Source organism: Macaca mulatta, chromosome 6 (assembly GCF_049350105.2).
Source record: "Macaca mulatta isolate MMU2019108-1 chromosome 6, T2T-MMU8v2.0, whole genome shotgun sequence".
In the NCBI taxonomy this organism is placed as follows: domain Eukaryota; kingdom Metazoa; phylum Chordata; class Mammalia; order Primates; family Cercopithecidae; genus Macaca; species Macaca mulatta.
In genome coordinates this window covers 2,349,249-2,373,469 of record NC_133411.1, presented here as the reverse complement: position 1 = coordinate 2,373,469, position 24,221 = coordinate 2,349,249, and the positions used below count along the sequence as shown (strand labels likewise).

General features: G+C 58.5%; 1 protein-coding gene across 4 annotated transcripts; it reads right to left on the bottom strand.

Annotated features, from left to right (window-relative positions):
* Positions 1 to 2,991: 2,991 nt before the first annotated feature.
* On the bottom strand, positions 2,992 to 23,509 carry SLC6A18 (solute carrier family 6 member 18). Of its 4 annotated transcripts, XM_001119131.5 has the most exons (12): positions 23,113 to 23,509; positions 16,292 to 16,432; positions 15,784 to 15,921; positions 13,335 to 13,516; positions 10,703 to 10,813; positions 9,607 to 9,719; positions 8,533 to 8,661; positions 6,510 to 6,666; positions 5,605 to 5,809; positions 4,987 to 5,146; positions 4,591 to 4,753; positions 3,084 to 3,377 (listed from the first exon to the last, which is right to left on the bottom strand). In XM_001119131.5, the coding sequence occupies exons 1-12, from the start codon at positions 23,270 to 23,272 to the stop codon at positions 3,204 to 3,206; spliced, it is 1,833 nt and encodes a 610-aa protein (XP_001119131.3). In that variant the 5' UTR covers positions 23,273 to 23,509; the 3' UTR covers positions 3,084 to 3,203. The 4 variants fall into 4 exon arrangements, with proteins under 4 accessions (XP_028705156.2, XP_077860717.1, XP_001119131.3 ...); XM_028849323.2 differs by lacking the exon at positions 4,591 to 4,753 and having other exon boundaries at positions 2,992 to 3,377; XM_078004592.1 differs by lacking the exon at positions 15,784 to 15,921 and having other exon boundaries at positions 23,113 to 23,499.
* Positions 23,510 to 24,221: the final 712 nt, after the last annotated feature.

The following is a 24,221-nucleotide window of genomic DNA, read 5'->3' as shown; positions in this document are numbered from 1 at the left end:
CACTTCTCCTGCTGTTAGTCCTTCACGCATCCTCCCCTGGTTCTTAGTGACCTCAGACTCTACCCTGCGGATGAGCCCCATCAGGCTTTTGAAAACTGGACCCTGAATCTTGTTTTCCCGTCAGGTGCTCTCTGACTTCTCTGTGCCTGGCAAAGCAGCCCTGGGTTCACCCTCTGCCAGGAACCAGCTCACGGGACAGCCTGTTCTCATGTGACCACCACAGTCATGGTAGCTGTGTCCATCTCTGGGGTCGGCTAGCCTCATCTGCAGCTGGCTTTATTTCCAGTTCAACATGGCTGCCCCTGGAAGGGGACAGCCCCTGTGGAGCTACAGATCCTGTATTCCAACCACTTCCAGTCAGGTGATATGAGCATTTTGTTCCTGTCCCGACACTAGCCAGTCTGAGAGACCCGCCCCTGGAATGTTTTTCTCAAAAGGGTGGAGGACAAGTTGAAGGAGCTGAGTGTGGGGCGTGGCCACGCAGGGTCAGCCCGTCCAGTTCTGCTCTCACAGCCTGGCCCTTGTGCCCGCTCCCTGGATGGTGCTCGGGTACCTCCGCAGCCCATGAGGCCTCAACCCCTGGCCCTGAACAACCCTGGCAATGTGATGGGACAGACGCACCTCTGCCACCCTTTGGGGCATCCATCTGTCCACCCATCATCACCTATTGGGCCACCTCTCTCCCTCCTCCTTTCTACCCATTTTTATCCATGGCTGCATCAGGCACATGGGTGGAGTGGCATTTTCTGGCTGCCCACCTAAGCATGTCCCAACCCCACAGCTGAGGGACCTGCCCACCTAAGCGTGTCCTGAACCCACCCACGGGGCAGGGGGAGCTGCCCACCCAAGCATGTCCTGAGCCCACAGCAGGGATACCTACCCACCTAAGCATGTCCTGAGCCCATGGGGTGGGGCAGGGCAGGAGGGAACTACCCACCTAAGCGTGTCCTGAGTCCACAAGGTGGGGCGGGGGGGAGCTGCCCACCTAAGTGTGCCCTGAGCCCACGGCAGGGGATGCTGCTGCTTCCAGCTCCCCCTATACAGAGTGCTGGGCAGAGCCCCAGCCCTCGTTAGGATGTGCTACACCCAAAAGTCTGATCCAGGATGGGAGCAGGGAGCACCTGCTCACATCCTAGTTATTTTCTAAGTATGGTATTGATGAAAATGTGAGCTCGGGTAAATCTGAGTGGCTTCTCAGCACCCCTGCTGCCAACCGCTGCCTGTTTTTCTTGTCCGGGTCAATGAAGGACTTGCAGGCTCTATGGTGAGTGGGGGAAGGTGTCCCAAAAGCTGCCTTTGGGGACACATGCCCCTTGGCAGTGTTGGCTTCTGAGCAGGTTACTCCACCTTCTGCATGTGTGAGTTGTTGACACCATGGAACACAGCTGTTGCTTTGGCTTCTGGGGGCTTTCCTTTGGGGAACCACCCCCTCTCCACCCCACCCTCCAGGCTCTGCGATCACTCTTCCCTGCAATTTGATGTCTAGACCCCGAAGGGGGAGCATCTCACCCAGATCATGAACCAAAAGGATTTTGGAATGGTCACGGAGACGCCCTACTTAAAAAAGCTGAACAGTGTGGGCAGAGAGTCCCGTGGATCCTGTGAACTCCTGGAGTCCTGAAGCCCACCCTGGACTTGGCCAGTTCTGAGAGCTGGTGAAGGACATTCGGTTTGAGTTTGTTTATGTCAGTTACAACGGAAAAGGCTGACTGGTAGACCCAAGCATGGAGTTGCGGCAAGATTGTGAGGTTGAACTGGGGGATGTCAGACTGTCCTCTGCAACAGCCCCATCTCACAGCGGACTGACTCCCTTTGTGACATGTTCGTCCTCAAGCACCCCGGCCTCACCATGGGTGTGGGGAGCATCACAACTGCAGGACAGAGGGACGCAGTGCAGCTCCCCCTGCCGTGGGCTCGGGACACGCTTAGGTGGGCAGCTTCCCCTGACATGGGCTCAGGACGTGCTTGGGTGGGCAGCTCCCCCCAGCCCCATGGGCTCAGGACGTGCTTAGGTGCTTAGGTGGGGTGCACTGGCGTTAATTGCATGTTTAGCACTCAGTTTATCTGCAGGTGGGTAGCGGTGCACATGCTTTTGTTCACTCTGGACCTGGGCTGGCCGTGGGCAAGGACGGGTTCCCGACAAGAATGCGTGTAATGGACGCTGGGAACCACGGCCGCGCCTTGTTGCCGGGATTTTTCAGCACCACGGACAGTGCTGCCTGGCCAGGAGCTCTTTTCAAAGGCGGGAGCAGGTGCCTTGGGTCTTCACAGGGCCTCTCCAGGCGGCAGGAAGCCAGGACTTGCAGGGCCTCCCTCCGTGTGGCGAGTCAGAGACCTGATCCCTGGCTCCGTGGTGCTTTTGCGGGGGAAGGAGGGGAGGAAAAAGGATGGGGAGGAAAGGGGGCAGGAGGGAGGAGGGAACAGAGGGAGAGGGAAGAGGGAAGCAGGCCCATAGCGCGTGGAGCCGGGGTACTCCGGAGCAGGGCGGGCTGGACGGGGGCTGCACAGTGCGCTTGGCGCCTGCGGCACAGATGACTGCCCCACGTGTTCGAGCTCCTGCCTGTCGCCCCTCTGCCCCGGGACAGCAGTAGCCTTTTGGTACCTCCTTAATACAATTCAACAGTTTGGAAAAATAAAAGTGGCAACCTACAGTGTTTCTCAGAAATGTTAGGAAGAGTCAACTAGACCGCAGACTCCAGACCCCAGACCCCCACTTCCAGGCTGGAGGGAACATCTGTCCTGGGTACCCTGCTGCCTGCGAGCCGTAGGGGGACAGTCCGCCCAGGACCTGGAGCCGGGCTGCAGGCGGCCTCCTGAGCCACCCGGGCAGCCACTGCTCCCCAGAGACCAGTCAGGCTAGGTTCAGAGGCTGTGAGACTGGGAGCCCCGCACCTGCGAAGATCCCCGAGCCAGCCCAGCCAAGTGCAGGGCCCCCAACTGCTGCAGGACGCCCAGGCCGCGGGCTCACCAGGGATGCTGGGGCCCTGCAAGACCTTCCTCAGGGCGGGCCCCAAGCAGCAGTGCTGGGGGCTAGGTCTGCAGCCCTGCCCGGGCGTCGGGAAAGCAGTAACCACGCAGACACAGCGGTATCAAGGTGTATTGGGCGGCGTCGCTGGTGTATTGGGGTGGGCCCTGTGGGCGGGGCCCCGCCCACCACCAGACCTGCCCATGCAGGCCCCGGCCCCGTCCCACTCCTGGCGGCTTCAGCTCGTGTTGGTGTCCGGGCGCGCGTCCCTGTCCCTCCACATTCTCCGCCGGGTGAGCAGCTGAGCGAGCGCAACCCCCGGGACCCACAGCAAGGGCAGCAAGGACAGCAGCACACAGGTGGTGAGCACCCAGCCTGGGTAGAGCTTCTCCTGGCGCGCGGGGAACAGCTTCTGCGGGACCACAGCCTCGTTAGGTGACGCCGGCCACCCTGGGCCCTGAGGCTGACCCCTCGCTCCTCAATCCAAGGGGCAAGAGCCACCTGCCCACCCGGACTTGGATGGGAATGGAAAAGGTGCGGCCAGAGCAGTGGCCAGGACTTGTGGCCGCTCACCACGGTTCCCCTGGGCCAGGAGTTTGGGAACCTGGGCTGAGCTTCTCTTGGGGCTGGGGACTCCCCAAGGTAAGCCTAGGTATCATGTTCTGGAACCAGAGGGGCTACATGGCCTCAACCCACTGGGCATCGTTGGAGGCCATGTCCCCAGTTTTCTCTCCTATACACTGGTGGCACCACCCACCTGGCTGCAGGTACCATGGAAATTCTTCAAAAATACATGGTCACTCCTCCTTCACCTGCCCTTGGTGTTCTGCTAGGGAGGGACTTTCCGAGACACGTTCGGAGAGGAGTGGCGTCCACACTCCCGAGACACGTTCGGAGGGGAGTGGCGTCCACATTCCCGAGACACGTTCGGAGGGGAGTGGCGTCCACACTTCCGAGACACGTTTGGAGGGGAGTGGCGTCCACATTCCCGAGACACGTTCGGAGAGGAGTGGCGTCCACATTCCCGAGAAGGGGTGGCATGGAGAGGTTTCGAGCGGCCACCAGTGGGGACTCAGGGTATGTCAGGGGCTGGCACTGCTCAGAGCCCCTGAGGCATTTTCACAGTGTGGCTGGCACTCCGATCCCTCCTCAGGAGGCTCTTGTGTGGAAATGGCCTCAGCCAAACTGACCCACTGGGTGGCAGTAGGGGTCTGTGCAGGACCTTTCTTGTCACAGACGAGGAATGGGCAGTTGTCCAGCTGCCCGTCCCCACGCCACATGGGCAGGACACAGGCAGGGAGGGTGAAGCCACATCCCCAAGAAGGAGCTCCAGGGCCCTGTGGGGTCCCTGGGCTCTGGGCACTGCTCAGGTCCTCACTCCACTGACCAGGTGCTTGCCCATAGTCACCCTGATCCCATTTCTGATCCCAGCGGGTACTCAGGGATGCCACACAAAGCCCGTCCTGTTCACATCCCCGGTTTGCCAGGCAGAAGTGACCGTGCCACCTTGTCACTGGGGCGTGAATGTGCACCGCATGGGTTGTCGGGCACTGGATGGCACCATGGGGGCCACACCGAGCCCGAGGGGTCCCAGGACTCCCCAGGTTCCCGCCAGAAGGACCTACGTATTTGGGGTTCCAAGCCCTGTAGCTCAGTGGCTTCTGGGACAGGAGGGTGATGTAAGCCACGAAGATGGTCAGCAGCAGCAGGGGACTGACCACCCTCCAGGTCAGCCGCCAGTAGGGGCTGGGCCGCCTCCCGGTCATCCATGCAATGTCATCGCAGAACCTGCACCAGATGCTGGGCTCAGGCTCCATATGGCCCGTGGAAGGTCCACACACTCCAAGCTAAGGACCAGACCCTAACTGGCGTCCAGCCTGCACCCTCTGGTGCCTCGGCAGCTCCCTGGGGCAGAACGTTCTCACCGGTCTGGGCAGTTGCGGGTCGTGCCTGTGCCCGGCACCCATTCCCCTTCCCACCCTGGTGGGTCCCAGAGGAGCACTCGTGGGGCAGCAGCTCACCGTTTCATTCCGTAAACATAAGCGACACCCACGACCTCGAGGAAGGCCAAGATGAGCAGGTTCAGGGAAGCGGCAACATTGTCGAAAATCTCCAACCAGTAGTTCCCAGACTGCAGTGTGAAGCAGGTGGCGAAGAGGAAGCAGGCCAGGCAGACCAGCCCTGGGGCAGCGGGAGAGGGGTGTGGGGGGTAAGGGGATGGGGGGCGGAAGTGTGGGGAGGGTCAGGAGGAAGCCAGTCAGGCAGAACAGCCCTGGGACAGACAGCGGGGAGGGCCAGGGCACCCGGGCTGGAGACTTCTCTTGGCTTCCCACCCTCCATCCCTGCCCTCGCCTGTCTCTTTCCTGTGCTGTGCTCAACGAGCCGGAAGGACCTGCTTTCCTGCTCTGGATCGGGGATTTGGCCTCTGGGGTCGTGGGGGAGGGGCAGCCCTGAACCTCCCTCGACCCTCGGCTCTCTGGTGATGGCTGTCAGCGAGGAGCAGCCTGGCTCAGACTTCTCCTGAACTCAGGCTTGGCCCCTTGTGCTCTCCATCCAGGAGGGGCGTCTGGACAGCAGGTGGGAGTGGATGGCCGGATGCTGGGGACGGGTCCTCCAGGGCGGCCGAGCTGTGCACTCACCAGTCAGGGCCTCCTTGGGGACCCATCTGGGCAGGACCCCCACGTCCAGCATGGGTGTGATGACCGCCTCCATGCTCCCGAACATGGTCGATAGCCCCAAGGTGAACAGCATCCCGAAGAAGAGCACAGCCCACGCAGGAGCCCCCGGCATGTGGAGGACGGCCTCCGTGAAGACGATGAAGGCCAGGCCCGGGCCCGAGGCACTCTGCAACACATGGAGCCCCAGGCTTCGGACCACGCACACACGCACTCCACCACACACACACGCCTGCCTGCAGAACGCACACACTCTCTCCCAGGCTGAGGGCACGAGTGCACATCGCCCCTCCTCGTGTCGGGCTGAGGTGGCTCAGGGTTGGCCCTGCCTTCTGGGAGACCAGGCTGCCAGTGATCTCTGCAGGGGAGGGTCCTTCCCCTTTAATAACCCACACCCACAGCAGGCAGCTGGGCCTGGAATGCAGGGCCTTTTATGCCTTGGGTCAGGCACCCTGAGATGCATCCCGCACCTGCCTCCTGGCTGTGCACCCCTGCCTGGTGCCCCCAGGTCCAGGCATCCACTGGCCCTGAGTGTGGCTGGACTCCAGCCATGCCCTGGCACTGTGACCCTCATGCTGGTCACCCCCTTTCCTGGGGTCTGGGCACCAGCAGTGCCCACTCTTTCGGGTCAGCCCAACCCCCAGGACTGCTGGGTATAGTGTCTGCAGGACACAGCTGCCTCCGGGGTTTCGGGCTTTCCAGGAGGCCTGGCAACCCGAGACAAAGACAGACTGGGGTCCTCGGTTCACAGGCCCTGGCCCTCGGTCTGTGGGAATTGTCTGCGGCCTTTGGCAGTGAGGCACAGCCAGTACGGCCCTGGCGCTCCTGTGGGCGGCCCCGCCTGGCTACCCCAGTGGGTGTGCAGGTACCTTGTCCAGAAAGTCTTCCAGGCGGCAGACCTTTAGGGGGAGCTGGGCCACCCTCTTGGGCCAGGTGGCGTTCAGGTGCATGAGGATGGCCAGGTAGTCGTCCCTGGAGATGCTCTGCTCTGGGAAGTCAAACTCGTTGATGAGGCTGAGGATGTTTCTGCGGGGACAGAGGGGACGGCCCCGGTTCCCAAACACATCCAGAGAAACCCTTGGTCGGTGCTGGGAAGAACAGTGTCCCTGGGAGGGCTGGGCCCCTCCTGCCCCTGTTGGGATCGTGTGGATGCCTCCAGTCCCGGTTGGGATCATGTGGACGCCTCCGGCCCCTGTTGGGATCATGTGGACGCCTGTGCTATGACAGGGCGGCACTGGTGGGGGCACAGTTTACTCCATGCACACTGCTGGTTGGGGGAGAAGCTGTTCTCTAAGCCCCTGGGCTTGGACGGGGAGCACTCCCCCATGGGTGCAAAGCGGGTGGAGGTGGTGGCAGCTTCCTCACCTCGAGGGTGGTCCTGATTCGCCCTGAGGGGCCGCCCTGCAGGCGAGGACCTGGGTTTCTGAAGGTTTGCGGCAGTGACTTCAGCCCACCCGCCTGCCCTTCTGTCTCCACTGCCAAAGGCTCATTCTGTCCTCAGGGCTTAAGGTTCAAACACAGTCACCCAACGGCAGGGCACGTCTATACCAGCAAACACCTTTTTGGGGCTCCAGCTGTTCCTAGAACAATCCTGACGATAGAGGCCTCCCTCCCCTCATTCCAGCCGCATGTGGCATGCGAGGCTGGCTTGGGCTGTGCGGCGCAGGCTGTCGTGCACACAGCTGGTCCTTATCCGCCTGCTCACTAAGATGTGCTTGTAACCCCAAGTCAATATTTGTGCACGTTTGTGGTTATTTGCAACATTCAAAGAGTGAACAGAAATCAGAGTCGTCGCTTGCACCTCCCCGGCTGGGGCTGAACAAAGCCCAGCTCTGCCTTCTTGACCCGGCTCATCCTGTAAATCACCGTCCTCCCTGACCCGGCTCATCCTATAAATCACCGTCCTTTCCGTGGCCTGCAAGTGCCATGTTTTCCACTTCTATGTGCCTTTTCTTGGTGGCGTCCCTGTTGAAAAGCGCCGTCGGGTGCAGTGCTGACGTGCTGCCGTGCTCCCGACCGCAGGAGGCTGGGGTGGAACACGGAGTTGCAGCAGCACTGTGGACACTCAGGGCCAGTCACTGTCTGGGTGGGGCCGTCCTGGACACTGTAGGGTGCTGTGCAGCATCCTCGGCCTCCACCCACTGGGTGCCAGGCACACCCCTCACACAAGTGTGGCCAACCAAAACTGTCTCCATATGCTGCCAGACGTCCCCTGGTGGGGTCAGAGTCACCCCATGTTGTAGGGACATGCTGTCTGGCCAGTGGGTTCTCAAGGACCCACCTGAAGGTAGTTCACAAGCAAGTCAGGTGCCCTGAGAAGGCCGTGAGTCTGATGAGGCCGCTGCCTGTGCAGGGGACACCCTAACTGCATGAGCGACCTGGGACCACAGCAAACGACCAGCAACAGTGCCTTAAACCACAGGAATTCATCCTCTCCTGTTCTGGAGAACTGTGGTGTCTGAAATCCCCGTGTGGCCCCTCCCAAGCCTGCACAGGAGACTCCTCCCGCCTCTTCCAGCTTCTGCACCTTCAGGTGTCCCTGGGCCGTGGCCACAGCGCTGCGACCTCTGCCTGTGTCTTCACGTGGCCGCCTCCTCTGTGTCTGTCTCCTCTTCTTATAAGGACACCGGTTATTGGATTTAGTGCCTACCCTACTCCAGGGGGACCGATCCTACTTAATTACTTAACTACATCCGCAAAGACTCTTTTCCAACCAGGTCACATTCTGAAGGTTTGGGTGGAAGTGACCTTCTGGGGACACCATTCACTCCACACCCCTAGAGAAATGAAAAGTGCCCACGCCACCCTTCCTCATGCCGTGGGAGTCTCAGTGCGGCAGGCACCTGCCTGGCGGCCATGCCCCACAGAGCCTGGCATGGCCCCTGCGCTCACCTGTCCAGGCAGTGCTCATGGTCATTGGTTGCCTTGAACCCCAGGACGGAGAAGACAGCGATGGACGCGTACAGGGAGGTCATGCTGTTGACCAGGGCGATGACCACCGCATCCTTCTGGCAGTCATTCCTGGGCACAAATGCACGCTTGTCACGGGCTTTGCAGGCGGTAACTGGGCCTCACCCAGGGGACGAAGTGAGGAGGGGGCTTCCCTCCTTGGCCCTCCCTCCCGCCTGGGATGCCCCTTCTCTGACCCAGGGGCTGCTGCTGCCAGTCCTGGAGTCTCAGGATGGCCTCGGACCCCTCCCTACAGTCTCCTCCAGCAGCCCCAGCTCATTGCACCCCCACCAAGGCCTTTGGGCCCACGGGGCGCTGAGAGGCAGGGCATTCATGGAGGGTCTGAAATGTAGACGTTTTGGAAAATCATCTCCAAAGGAGAAACACACACAAGCTCAGCTCCAGTGTGAGGTCAAGGAAGTAAGGTGTCAATCACAAACATTTAAAACTTCAGTGGCATCCCAGCTGGCACTTCCTTCCCTAAAGGCCACCAGCGGGCAGCACTGCCCAGGGACCAACCTGCCCCTCCCATGTCATGCAAACTGCCGGCCTCTGAAGGGGGCAGAAATCCTGGCAGCCACAGGAAATAAGGTTTGGTTCAGGTTCATCACAGTGCACTGGGCTATGCATTTTATGATCTGTGGAATTGCACTTTGTTGGGTTCTGTGCATATTATGACATCATAAAAGCAGCACCCGCTCACGTCGGCACCAAGGGTCCTTGAGTCTATTTCAGGTGACTGTCGAGGCTTTTACGGCCCCATGTGTCATGTGCATTTTGATTGGTGTCATGCCCAGTTACACCCTGGTTCCTGGGTGTGATTATCCAGGCCGTCTTCCTGCAGCCGGCTCCGGACGTGCTGGGAGCTGCCGCGAGGGCCCAGGCCGTGGCATGAGGTTCTTATCTCAGGTTCACACAAGGCCACCCTGGGATCCACAGTGTGATCCTGAGATCAGGAAGTGCTTGGGGCATCTCCCCAAAGCTTCTCGGGCTGGACACCTGAGCCCGACTGCCTACCTGGGCGAGTTGTAACTTGCAAAAGCGATGTGTCCTCCAAAGGCCAGGGACAGAGAGAAGAATATCTGGGTGGCTGCGTCCAGCCACACCTGGGGGTTCTGGAGAATGTGCATCTGGAACGAGTAGGGAGAGCATCTCACTCAGCAGGCAAACCACACCAGCCGGTGGCCCTGACTGTTCCAGAACGTTCCCAAGGCGGCTTTGGGGACACTCATGAGCAAGTGGGACCTGTACAGACGCCAGGAACAGGGTAGAACCACGCAGGTGTGCAGGTGTGGAGTGGCAGCTCTGGACATGGCAGATGCCAGGCCCCTGTCCGGGATGTGGCCAAATGAGCCGGTGGCTGTCAGACCCACTTGAGAGTGTAGCTGGCAGGGTTTTCGGGGCTGGAGATGGGTTTGAGCAGCTCCTGCGTGGGCATGTTTACTGTGCCCTCTCTAACCTGGCAGTTCTGGGCGATTTGAAGGCCCGAGGGCAAGGATCCCATGCACGGAGCCTGGCTTTCCTGTTTCTGCGGGACCTGGGAAGGTGTCCTCTGTCTTCTGCTAGGACTCCAGGCAGCCATGCCCATACCCAGGTGCCCATTCCCACACCAACCCCCGGAAGCTGCCTCAGGACAATGGGCAGGCAATGCCACGATCTTGGATAGTACAGAATGCTCTAGAAGCCGTGCAGGCTCCTGGAGCGGGCACTGGCTCCTGTGGCTCCCGGGGGGGTGTGTGCAGCTGGACAAGGCCCTTGGTGGTGTCAGGCCCAGAGCAGGGACATCTGGTCCCCAGTCAGCCTCTCCCTGAACCCTGTCCCTCCTCCCCTGGCCCCTCACATCCATGTCCACTTGGTGTCCCACAGGTGCCAAAGTCCACCTGCCCCAGATCGAGGTCCTCCTCCAGGCTCACTCCAAACCTGACCTCTTTCCTGAGGCCCCCCCTCCCCCCGCGCCATCCTGGACCAACCTCACCCCTGACCACCAGACAGCACAGCTGCTGGATGTGTGGCTCCTGGCCTCTCACGCCTCCAGGTAAGGAAGGGAGCTGCTGGCCACCGCCCTGAAATGTGTGTGCTGGAAGCCCTGAACTTTGATCCAAGACCCACTTACTTTGGGAGTGAACAAGTAGATTAGTCCTTGTGTGGCCCCCGGCAGAGTCAGCCCTCTGATGACAAAGATGGTCAGGACCAGGTAAGGGAACAAGGCTGTGAAGTAAATCACCTTGAAACAAAAGGTGGGAGTTGGTGAGACTTGAAATGGCCTCTGGTCCGTCCACAAGCCTTAGAGAAGCAGGCAGCCTCCAGACACCTCCCTGGTGGTCACAGTAGCCGCTTCTGGCGTGGGATCGACCAGGATGGATTGGGGGGCACCTTGGGGGATTGTGGGGTGCAGGCTCAGGCTAAGCTCGGAGGGTTTGGGGCTCACCAGAAACAGTCACATGCACATTCGTTTACACGTTTGTGCCCGATCGAGCACTGGATATCTGGAGAGTCAGGCCTCCTTTGAGCACAGGGGCTGGGCCCTGAAGAGGGGTCTGAGCCGTGGCCCCTCCCTGGCCTCCCTCTCCCAAGCCTCCAGCCACCACTTGCCTCTCTCCTGGTCACCCTCGTTTCCGACTGTGTCCTTTCCCTGCTTTGGTCCCCTCTCCGGCCTCCCTCCTGTTCTCTCTCAAGCTCTCAGCCCTACTGTGTGGCTGGAGTCCTCTTCCTCCCACCCTGATGCCCTCGCCTGGCTGCACCTACCCTGTGACCCTTCTGCCCACATAGAGCTATTTCCCAGCTCCCATCAGCTGTGGACAAGGGTCTGCACACGAGGTGTCCACATGGAAAAGCATCTACAAGTGGAGACTCCTGTCTCACTCCCCTTCTCAGCTCCCCCAACACAGACTGACTGCAGAATTATCTGGGGTGCATTTTTTTTTTTTTTTGAGACAGAGTCTCGCTCTCTTGCCCAGGCTGGAGTGCAGTGGCCCAGTCTCGGCTCACTGCAACCTGTGCTGTCTGGGTTCAGGCGATTCTTCTGCCTCAGACTCCAAAGTAGCTGGGATTACAGGCTCCCAACACCACGGCTGGCTAATTTTTTTTATTTTTAGTAGACATGGGGTGTCACTATGTTGGCGAGGCTGGTCTTGAACTCCTGACCTCATGTGATCTGCCTACCTTAGCCTCCCAAAGTGCTGGGATTACAGGTGTGAGCCACTGTGCCCAGCTTGGGATTCATTTTTTTTTTTTTTTTTTGAGACGGAGTCTCGCTCTGTCACCCGAGCTGGAGTGCAGTGGCCGGATCTCAGCTCACTGCAAGCTCCGCCTCCCGGGTTCACGCCATTCTCCTACCTCAGCCTCCCGAGTAGCTGGGACTACAGGCGCCCGCCACCTCGCCCGGCTAGTTTTTTTTTGTATTTTTTTAGTAGAGACAGGGTTTCACCGTGTTAGCCAGGATGGTCTCGATCTCCTGACCTCGTGATCCGCCCGTCTCGGCCTCCCAAAGTGCTGGGATTACAGGCTTGAGCCACCGCGCCCGGCCTTGGGATGCATTTTTAAGGACCTTTATAATAGGATTATTTGGAATTTCTGGCTGTCTGCTTTGTCTAATTTAGTAATTCCAGTCCTCTCAAGCATGAAGACCCCTACCCTCCACATAAGAGGAATGACAACCTCAGTACACTGAGACACTGCCCAGGGCATGGGGCACTGGGGTCCTGGGTCTGAGGCCCATGGGTCAGGAGGCACGGTCCAGGGTGCGTGGACTGGGTGCCATCATTTGAAAAGAATTCACACATGTGTGATACCAGACTAGAGATGATAGCACACACCAGAGAATACAGGACGAGAAACTCTTCTGGCTTGAGGGGCCCAGGCAAGCAGGAGGCTCAGGTTCTACTGGTCCTTTCTGCTGCCTCCAATGGAAACCACATGGGTGAACATCCATACAGTTTTTCTCATTATTTAAGCCTCTTTGAAAGATAATTGCTTGTTTAAAACAAAACTGACAATAATGCATTTGTTGTTTATAACATGTTATAAGTAAAATGTATGACAACAATAGTGCAAAGCCTGGGAGGGAAAAATGGGATAAAATGCAATGACATTCTTAAATGACCATAGAATACCCCAAGATCACTTAGTGATCGACCATGACAGGCTAGAGACATGGACTGTAACCTCTAAAGCAGTTACTAGGATAACAAGAGACAGTTAAAGCTAAACCAACCAAGGAGATAGAGCGGGATCCTGAAAAATACCTAGAGAAAGAGAGGAACAAGAATATAAAAAACAGATGTGGTAAATGGAAATACATCTGAAGTTAGAGCTAAACCCAACCATATCAATAATCACATTAAATGTAAATGCTCTAAACACCCCAAATAAAAGGCAGAGATTTTCACATTGGTTAAAAAAGCCAGATCCAATTGTATGCTATCTATAAGAAAAACACTTTCAACATAAAGACACAAAAAGGTTAAAAGAAAAAGGATGAAAAAAGTACACTCTGTTAACATAGCCCAAAGAAATCTGGAGTGGCTGTTTTAAAACAAAGTCAATTTCAGAGCCAAGAATATCACCAGGATAAAAAAGGCTGCTTCACAGTGATAATGGGATCAATACCCTAAGAAGACATTGCAATCCTAAATGTTTATGCCCCTCATAAGAGCTTGTAGACACAAAGCAAACACAGGTTGATGGGGAGGGGTCCTCGGGGCCAGAGGAAGCAAGAGAGGGGGTCAGGCCCTGCCAGCTCTCACCTTCCCTGTAGTCTCAATGCCTCTGATGATACACATGTACACGACTGCCCAGGAGGCTGCCAAGCAGAGAAGCAGCCACCACTGGATGGAGCCACTGTCATTGATGTCGGCTGCGATGTTCAGTGTCTGCCGATACCAGAAGTAGCTCACGGCGCTGCTGCCCTGGCACTCCTCCACGAACCCTGCAACCAGGGAGCCTGTCACAGGCTGGCTATGGGGCATAGGCACACTCACCATGTGGCTCTTGAGCTCAATTTCCCTGGGCTGCTCTCAACACGGCCCTTTTGGGCTGAGGTGCCCTTTCACTTCTTTCTGGGCCCAGGGCTGAGATGGAGAAACAGACGTGGCTATGAAAATGAACAGGCTGAGTGAACCTCAAAAGGAAGCTCCACTTTGAGAAGGTTTATGAGCCCTGCTGAGCCCGGGTAGCCTGCAGCCCCTTGGACATCACTGTCATGGTGTAAAGCTGGTCCCCTCATTTTCTCCTGCCACCCACCGTCCCAGACCCCCAAGGATGGCACAGAGGCACTGGACGGACAGTGGCTGCATGTGTCAAGTGTGTGGCTGACTGGTGCCTGGGGAGAAAGTGAGGCTGTGGCCAGGCAGGCAGATTGTCCTGTGACTCCCACTTCCTCCTTGACAGGGCCACAAGCCGATGCAGGGAGCCAGAGACGGTGTCTGACAGCAGCAGGCTCCCTCGACATCTCAGGACCCACTGCAGCCCATTCCTGGGACACTTGACTGGGGAAATGTTGGGGGGCACTCATGGAAAAGTCTGAGGATTACCAGTATCCCAACCAGGCCACTGCCCATGTCACAAGGCTCCTCCCTTCACACTGTCCTTTGGCCCCAAGTCCCCTTCTAAGGCCCTGCCAGTCATTGACCCGAGCACTGTCACAGCCCAGCTCTGAGTGGGCACTGCCTGCCCCACACTTGACTGAGAGAAGGGCGTGGGCAGAGCTGACCCCTCCGGGCCCTTTTCTGGGGAAACTTTCCTTCAGGGGAGCGTGGGGCAGATGTGGGAAGGGCAATTATAGGGCCCTGCCGTGTGCATTGAGAGAGGACTTAACCCCTCCAGGCCTGCCTGAAAATCGAAGAGCTGGCCTAAGTGACCCCAAAAGGAAACCCTTGGACAAGGTAGAAGGAATTTGGAACCCACAAACCATCATCCTGGAACTCGGGCTGCAGAGAGCCTGTCCTGAGGCCACTTCCGGAGTGTGGCTGGGAGGAACCCTGGCAGGACCACCCACCCTCAGAGAGGCGCCAGGAGGCTGATGTCACTGTCAGGGCTCTTGGCCTCCCCAGAGTGCCCAGCTCTGGCCCAGGGCATCCAGGTGCAGACTCAGTGTTGGTCCCCAAGGCTGGTTTCATCCAGTACCAGCCCAGCGTGAGTTTTAGTCAGCAAGAGAGAGGAAGGAAAGAAAGTCAGAGTTGCTTCTGAGCAAGTCATTGAAAGATACAACTGTCATTTGAGTGCAGTGACTCACGCCTGTCATCCTAGCACTTGGGGAGGCTGAAGCAGGAGGATCACTTGAGCCCAAGGGTTCAAGACCATCCTGGGCAACATATTGAGACCCCGTCTCTACAAAACATAAATAAAATCAGCTGGGTATGGAGGCACTTGCTTGTGGTCCTAGCTACTGGGGAAGTGGAGGTAGGAGAATCACTTGAGCCAGGAGTTGGAGGTTGCAGTGAGCTGTGATCACACCACTGCACTCCAGCCTGGGCGATAGAGGGAGACCCTGTCCCAGAAAAGAAAAAAAAAAAAAAAGAAACTATAACTGTCATTCATGTCTCGAGGATCTCCCCAGAGGGAGCTCCTGGCTGAAGTCTGGACCCGAAGTCTGTTTTTTTTTTTTCCTTTTCTGAGGCAGAGTCTCATTCTGTCACCCGGTCTGGAGTGCAGTGGAGTGATCTTGGCTATCTGCAACCTCTATTTCCCGGATTCAAGCAGTTCTGTCTCAGCTTCCTGACTAGCTGGGATTACAGGTGCCCGCCACCATGCCTGGCTAATTTTTGTATTTTGAGTAGAGATGGGCTTTCACCATATCGGTCAGGCTGGTCTTGAACTCCTGACCTCAAGTGATCTGCCCACCTCGGCCTCCCAAAGTGCTGGGTCAACAGGCATGAGCCACTGCGCCCAGCCTAAAGTCTTAAATTTAACAACAGCAGTGCCATTGCATGACCATGCCATGCACACGGCTGTAAGGGGACCTCGGTGGTCCAGGCCTGGGAGGAAAGCAGAAGGCAGCGTGGAGGTCATGAGAACTGGACTGCACGTGTGCCTCTGGGGAGATCAAGGCGTGTGTGTGTGCACACAGAGCGACTGGTTCCCCAGCCCTCCCCAGTGAGCATCCACCGCCCACAGCTGCCCTGATGCTGGGCACGCTGCAGCCCATGCCTCTCTCGGCCGTGCCCAGACCCACACAGCAGGCGGTGCCCAGCTCACCTGTTCTGTTGAGATCCGGTGGGCAGGAGCTCCAGGGCAGCGGGTGCTGGAAGGAGTTGAGGAGGTACCACAGCACCCACGCCACGATGGCGTTGTAGTACAGGCTGATCAGCAAGGACAGCGTGACACAGCCCAGCCCTGCAGACAGGGACCATGTCAGGCGGCCCCGGGGCTCCTCCCAGCTCCCTCTGCCCAGAAGCAGTGAGAATAAAACAAAAAACATAACACATGCTGAGGGGCACGACTGAAAGCCAGGCCTCCCTCACACCTTACACGTGAATGGCAACACCAGCTGCTTCCAGGTCCTTCCGGGATGTCCCGGCACACACCGTCTCCATTTCTGATTCTCCCCAAGTCACCGCTGCTTCTCACACACACCCAAGGGCTCCCTGCTACCCCGCCCACCAGCTTCGCCTGGCCACTTGCGTACCACAGGCACAGACCCGCCCCCACCCCACCGCCCCGTCCCAGGCAGCCGCAGTCAGGACACGGGAGGACGGCAGCCTACCTACTCCACTGAGGTACGGGGAGATGGCCGTCCACACGCCGACGCTGCCCTTCCGCAGTCGCTGGCCGATGGCGAGCTCGACGTGGAAGATGGGGATCCCCTCAAAGACCAGTGCAATGAGGTAGGGGATGAGGAAGGCCCCTGTGAGGAGGGGGTGCTCAGTATCTGCCCAGGCTGGAGGGCAGGGAGGGACTGTGGCATAGGCCAGGGGGAGCCACCTGTGGTCTTCAAGGGACAGATGGAACCTGAATGTTGGGGGCACCACTTGGGTGGCGGAGACACCCTTGGGGCACTGTCGGGTTGCAAACCCTGTCTCTGATTTCGGCTCAGTTGCTGAGACCTCTGATCAAGAGGGTAGGGCCCTGGAGGGGAGCAGGGGGCCCAAAAGGAGGCAGCCGGCCCTGGACGAGGACTTGGGGTCTAAATGTGACCCCTGTGTTGCATTTACTGAGGGACCCGCATTATTAGAGGCACCCGCATTTTCCTGGGGGCTGCTGTGGCTGGCAGTGGGGACTCAGTCTCTGTGGGAAGGAGGCATGCAGGGGCCTGGCAGAATCACACTCAAAACCTCCGCCATCAGCCTCCCCATGGGAAAACAGCTCCTTTCATTAACGTGATTTTCAGAAAATTCATGAGTTTGCAGAAATAAAGTGCTGACTGAGCATGTTTTTTAAACACCCCCGTCACTGGAGGAGGTCTGGCTGCTTTTGTGTGAGGCCGCCTGTTGGCTCCCAGGCTTCACGCTGCTCTTGTTGGAGCTTCATGCCGCAGATGGCGCGAGCTGCTCTGTTCCCACAGGGACCCCAGGGCGGAGGGCTGCTCTGTTCCTGCGGGGATCCCAGGGCGGCTGGCCGGCTCTCCTGGGAACTGGAACCATCTTTACTCATGGGGATGCCGCAGAAGAGTGCTGTCTCCAACCAAGGCCCTGAGAACTGCATCAGGGCTGGACCTGTCCCCCCACTTCCTGGCACCTCAGGCCTCTGTATCTCCATCCAGCGCCACGATGGGGTCGCCCACAGGCACAGCAGGATGAAGGCCCCACGGGCCCCAGGGCAGGGGGAACAGGCCGGCTCTACTTCCCGGAGTCAGTAGAAGCACCCAGTAGAGACGAGTGGCTGTGCCTTCTGCCTGGGGCACCCGCAGTGGAAGGGGCAGACAAGGTGCCAGGGCCTGGTGCTGAGGATTCGAGCAGGGCTGGCTTCCTGTGGAGTCCACAGACCCTCCTGGCCCCAGTGAAAGAGCTGGGCATGATCGATTCCTGCAATTTGACCTCTAAGTGCAGCTGTTGCCTACAAGACCTGCTGGGAGGATGCTGGTTCTCCCGGGCTCCTGGTTCTGTGGGCGTCCCTACGCTGCTGAGGAGGCCCCTGTGTCTGCATGCTGCGTCTCGGTCCTCCTGGTGGCCTCACCGGGCTGGCAGCTGCACTGTTCCCAGAGCGAGTCACCTTCTGTGCACGAGTTCGGATCTCTGTGCAGCTCCACTTCCATGCCCAGGGCTGCTGACTCCTCCCCAACTGCGTATGCACAGGTGCTGGGACAGGCTCCAGGGTGGCACTGACCTCAGGCCTTCTGCCCTAAGACTGACCTACATGGGTGCCGGCTGCCCATGCTCTTCCCTGCCACGCTCCTCCCCGCCACGCTCCTCCCCACCACGCTCCTCCCCTCCGTGCTCATCCCCTCCTCCCCGCCACGCTCCTCTCCGCCGCTCTCCTCCACCCCGGGCTCCTCCCCGCTGCGCTCCTTCACACCCTGCTCCTCCCCGCCGCGCTCCTCCCCGCTCTGCTCCTCCACGCCACGCTCCTCCACGCTCTGCTCCTCCACGCCATGCTCCTCCACGCCGCGCTCCTCCCCACCCTGCTCCTCCACGCCGTGCTCCTCCACGCCACGCTCCTCCACGCCGCGCTCCTCCCCACCCTGCTCCTCCACGCCGTGCTCCTCCACGCCACGCTTCTTCACACCCTGCTCCTCCCCACCCTGCTCCTCCACGCTCTGCTCCTCCACGCCATGCTCCTCCACGCCACGCTCCTCCACACCGCGCTCCTCACCACCCTGCTCCTCCACGCCGTGCTCCTCCACGCCACGCTCCTTCACACCCTGCTCCTCCCCACCCTGCTCCTCCACGCCATGCTCCTCCCCACCCTGCTCCTCCACGCCACGCTCCTCCCCGCCGCGCTCCTCCACGCCATGTTCCTCCACGCCATGCTCCTCCCCACCCTGCTCCTCCACGCCACGCTCCTCCACGCCGCGCTCCTCCCCGCTCTGCTCCTCCCCACCCTGCTCCTCCACGCCATGCTCCTCCCCACCCTGCTCCTCCACGCCGTGCTCCTCCACGCCTGGCATCTCCTGTCAGCTCCACTTTGCCAGGCAGGGTCCGGCTTCTACAAGCTCGTTTCCAGGTCATCAGCACAACCTTGCTCTGGGCTTGTGTCACCATGAGAAAGTTCTGTGATTGCCACGGGAACAGGGAAGCCCGAGAGCGGGAGGGGAGCCTTCACCCCCGTTGGTTTCTGCACAGGACTCCAGGGCCAGCATGTGGGGGCGGGACGGCTCTTGTCCATGTCATTTACACAGGGGCAGAAAGACAAGCATTGAAGAGGGGAAGCTGAGGTCTACGGACTCAGCCTCAGGTGGAGGCACCTGACACCCGGAGATGCCTCCTGGGAGAATGGGGACAGCCGTGGCCAGGGCCTGGAGCAAAGGGGAACAAAACCCAGGCACCCCAGGGAGCTCATGGCAGGGAGTCCCTACACCTGCTTTTCTTAGGCCAGGTTCCCGTGTGAATGGGGGACACACCCAAGCCAGTCCCTCTTCCCCCACCTCCAGCCTGCACCTCGAGAGCCCTTCTTCCCTTCCCTTTAGCCTGCGCTGTGAGAGCCCCGCTTCCCTCCCCAATCTCCAGCCTGAACCATGAGAGCCCCTCTTACCTTTCCCCTCTTCAGCCTGCACTGTGAAAACATCACTACCCCCCACCCCCAACCTGCACCGTGGAGCCCCTCTCCCCTCCCTGACCTCCAGCCTGCACCTGAGGTCTCGCAGCCAGTGTGTGACCAGCCACCCATCCCGGAGGAGGGGCTTCACAGCCACAGGCGCATAGTGGCAGGGTGGAGGACAGACGTGGGTGGTGTAGGCACCACATCACAGTGGTTGGGGCTCCGGGTTCCAGATGTGGGATCCACTGTCCAGGGAGCACTGCAGACTCCAGGCCGGCAGGTGCCCCGGGTCCCAGTGACCCTGCTCTGTGGGGAGGGCCATCGAGCCTGGGCTGGGGCCTCAGGTGACCAGGCTGAGGTCAGTTTGGCAGAGACCACCCTGATGAGATCATCAAAGGGAAAGATTTGGGGAGAAGTGAGCTTCTCTCTGTTACTGGTTTGGGGAAGTTGAATCTGCTGTGTTTAGGGGAGAAGAGGTGAGAGGGTTTTCTGTGAATATGAGATTGAGGCCACAGCTAGGATCTTCATGAAACAGGAACATCGACTCTGTGGCACATCAGATGCATTTAAAGCCGTATTTAGACTGCCACGTGGGCATAAATGTAAATTAAAAACCAACTAGAGTGTTGCGGCTGGGGGTGGTGGCTCCGTTGGCCAACCCAAGCCCAGCATGGTGGGCACTTTCCCTGGCCTGCGTGGGTCCAGCTCTCACTGGGCAGCCTTTACATGGCCTGCGTGGGCCCAGCTCTCACTGGGCAGCCTTTACGTGGCCTGCGTGGGCCCAGCTCTCACCGGGCAGCCTTTACGTTGAACGTGCAGGAAGAGACAGTGAGTCCATGCTTTTTTTCCGAATTTGAAGAAAGAAGAAGGGTTGATTCTCCATGGTAAGTATCTACACGACTCCTTTTTGAGTGTTTGCTTTGAGACAGCATCTTGCTCTGTCACCCAGGCTGGAGTACGGCGGCACAGGCATGGCTCCCTGCAGCCTCGACCTCCTAAGCTCAAGCCATCCTCCCATCTCAGCCTCCTGGGTAGCCAGGGCTACAAGTAGATGCCAGCACGCCTGGCTAATTTTTATATTTTTTTTATGGAGACGGGGTTTCGCCATGTTGCCCAGGCTGCAGCTCCTAGTTTTAACAATTACGTGAAGTTTAGCGCAGTCGTTCATGAGCATGGAGGACGCAGTGGTGTCTGCTGAAGATGGGAAAGGTGGCTGTGAACAGGTGGCTGCTGTTCCAGTCGTCCACGCAGGATCGGGAGAAATGTGCACCCCGCCGCACCGAGGCTGCGAGAGGCAGAGGCCGCAGTCCAGCCACTGAGCAAATGCAGAGGAGAAGCAGGCTCTGCTCAGAGCAGCGGCAAAGGCCAGGGATTGCTGAGAATGGACCAGAGACATGCCCAGGGTCATGGTGGAGAGACCCACAGGAAGGCAGAAAGGAAACCGAGACGGTGCTCCCGTGCCGGCCCCCACTGCCTGGGCCCTGCCTCGGGGTGAAACCGTCAAGGAGGAAACTGCCCCCAGGCAGTGTGGAAAGCAGCGCAGGGCTGAGGCAGTGCCGAAGAATCTCTTCTGGAAATTGAAAACCTGGTGTAAAGCTCAGAGGAAAAGTAGCAGCTGGCAAAATTTCAAAGAATAAAAAAGAAGGCCTTGCTCTACTACTAGGCATCGAGACTTACGAAAAAGCCATGGTAATTAATATAGTGTCGTTTTTTGGTGCAAGAATCCACAGATCTCAACAGCACCTACCGGATACGGAAGCTGGCTGAACACGGAGGTAGTGGGGAGGAGGCCGTGCTTGATGAGTGAACTCACTTGTGTGGACACAGCCAGCCCAGAGCCACCAGCTTAGTCATCAAACTTCCTGGGCTAAAGCCTTAAACCACAACAAGCGTTAGAGTGTCCCAGGCAGCTGGCCTGAGCCCATTGCTTGGCATTTATGGGTCTACGCTCCTTTGATTTAAAGGCGCCGAATATGTAATAAAGCAGGTGCCATGAAGTGTCATAGATGTGATAAAATCACTGTAAATCTTTACCGCAATGTTTTGCTACATTCTGTTACAATGTTGCTTTACAAGTCTTAGCTTTGAAGAGAACATTTATGTAGTTAAATACTCATGAATGGGAGAGCAAATAATATTCGCCTTTGGTAGTCATGAGTATATGCAAATTTTAAAAGCTGCACAGTACCTGCTTCTTAATTATATCTTATTTTCAAAATCATCAATGAGTGATCCTCACAGTGAGACAAAGTGAAGGGCACGTTCACACACAGGGTGAGAATGCTGACCGCACAGCCCTTAGGAAACGTGCAAGTTAAATAAACTTGGATGTTCCATGACGTGCGACCCGGTGGCTTGCATCGGGAAGGTGATGGTACAGTCGTTCATGAGTGGAGCAGCCCTGAGGTCCCCACGCAGCTGGCGGGCAGGGCTGTTCTCCCTCCTCAGCAGCACCCCAGGTGGGGGCCTCCCCAGCTTTGCCCCAGCGTGGAGCAGCTGAGTTTAAGGGAGGCTAGTGCCAGACACTTTGACACACTGCAGGTGCTTAGCAATGGTAACTGGGTTTCGGTGGGCAAGGCGTCGGCGGGCAAGGCATCGGCGGGCAAGGCGCTGGCAAACAAGGCGTCGGCGGGCAAGGCATTGGCGGGCAAGGCGCTGGCGAACAAGGCGTCGGCGGGTAAATCGCTGGCCGGCATTTCCAGCTCTGTGTGAAGCCTGCTGCCCGCACAACCTTGCAAGCTCCAGTGACTCTTAGCAGACTGAGCCGCAGCCCAGGCAGTGAGGGCCCCGGGAGCCAGGGACGCCTCTGTCCTCTACTTTAGGGCTTTGGTGCTTTCAGAAATGCCTTCAAGGGGACTCTTTCATGATGAGAATATCCAAGGCCCAACACGCACTGTCCAGCCTCTGAGACCCCAATGCCCCGAGGGCAGCAGTGACGGGTGTTTCTTTTTGTTTTTTGTTTGTCCGCATTTCCAGCATTTTCTGAAGGTTGAGAATCTTGTCTTAACCAGGAGGAAAAACCCTTTAAAGGAGTAACCTTATAACAAGGGGTAATTGTGCAGGGCTCTCAGGAAAGGAGCTGAGGCCCCGGGAACAGGCTGACCAAGCAGCCCGGCCTGGCCTGAGGAGGACTCTGCGGCCTGGGAAGCCCCTGCCCGTGGCACCTGGGGACGACTCTGGTGTCCATGGGTGATGTTGTACATTGGCTCCCTGAGAGGGTTGGTTCATGCCTGTCCCTACCTCCTGTGTCCCCACATGGAGAGCAAAGTGTGACCCCTGCATGAAGAGAAGCAGGCACAGGGTGAGGGGAGGCTCGGGGCATGCGGGAGCCCATTTCAGTCAAAAACGCACTTCTAGGGGTGGTGAGTCCAAGGGTCGGTAAAGTCACCCAGACAGTTCCGAACATCCCGGTACTCCCTGCAGGGCTCTCCCAGAGAACCAAAGCCAGGGAGGCGAGGGGTGGGCCCCCAACTTCCCGCAAAGAACTTCGGGGAAGAACTCCTGAGCACCTGTCTGGACACACCAAGGCTGTGGCGAGGAAACCCAGAGCGGATGTGTGTTCTTAACAGAACCGACAACATTCACTGCTTGGAGTGTGTTTCGGGCGGGGGGCCCACTCAACCTGACGCCTGGCAGGAAGCTGCCCTGAGGTCCCGGAAGACCACAGTGGACCCTCCCTGCTGTGGGCACTGGTGAAGCTGCCCTGAGGTCCCGGAAGACCACAGTGGACCCTGAGGGGACTGACTCTGCCGTGGGCAGTGGTGCACCCTGGTTTCCAGGAGGAGCGACTCTGTCCAAGCACTGGGGATGCGTGGCAGGCGCCTGGCGGGTCAGGGTGGAGACGGCCTCCCCTGCTAAGGGGTCTGCCCCAGGACGCAGGCTGGTGCTTACCTCCTCCATAGGTCTGGCACAGGTATGGGAACCGCCAAATGTTCCCCAGCCCCACAGCAAACCCGATGCAGCTCAGGAAGTACTGGGCCTTGTTGTCCCACTTGGGCCTCTCCTCCCCGAGGTCGCTGGCGGCCAGGTCTGGTTCTGGGGCATGAGCCATGGCCACTGAATGCCCCAGGCTGCAGGGCAAGGGTGGTGCCTCACTCCACACCCAGCACCAGAGAGCCGTCTCCAGCCTCTGCCGGCGTTTGGAAGCCACAAGCAGCCGCCCTGCAGTTTTCTTTTTTCATTTCTTTAAAGGAAAACCAGTGGTGCGTCGTTAATGGGTAACTTGGGCCCAGGCCCTGGCTCCGACGTTGGGCTCCTTCCCTGGCACCCACATCCTCTGCTCCTTCTCTCATGCTCTGTGTTCCAGGCAAATGCCAGGCCTGGCACCACCCCCAGCACCATGAGGACCATTTGCAAGGACAGCCTCATGATTTTTGTTGTGGACACCAGGACTCCCAAGACTGAGGCATATTTTAATTGTTTTACATTTCTTCTTATGTTTTATTTAACCTTTTGATCTTGAGATACTTGTAGATTTTCACTCCGTCACTGTCAGAAACAGCTCAGATCAGATTGCACGCACCCAAAGCCCGGATTCACACAGGGATCCTCTCGGCCGCTCTTGGGAGGCCGGGGGCTGCCCTCACACCCACTGCTGCCCTCGGGCCACTGGGCAGGACGGGGTGACAGGTACCCACTGTGTGTGGGGGCAGGGGGCTGAGGGGTGAGTCCTCTGCTGTGCTCGGGGCACCCCCGCCCGTGGGAGGAGGGTTGATGAGTTGACACCGGGTGAGTTCAGCTCTAAGGAGCTCCCCACAGTGCTCCCTGGACTCTGGAGCTCCCCCCTGCAGATGCTCCTGCCAGGGACAGGCCAAGGGCTCCCAGGCCCGCAATTTCCCAGTTCCACTGGACACTGCGCCCTTCAACCGTGTAGCCACAACTCCAAATCCATGAGTCCCAGGGCAGGGGCCCAGGTGGACACATTTCTGGAAGGTTCTTATTTGAGTGAGAGGAAGTGTGAGGAGAGAAGATGAGAAGAGCTGACTGGCCTCCGCCGCGAA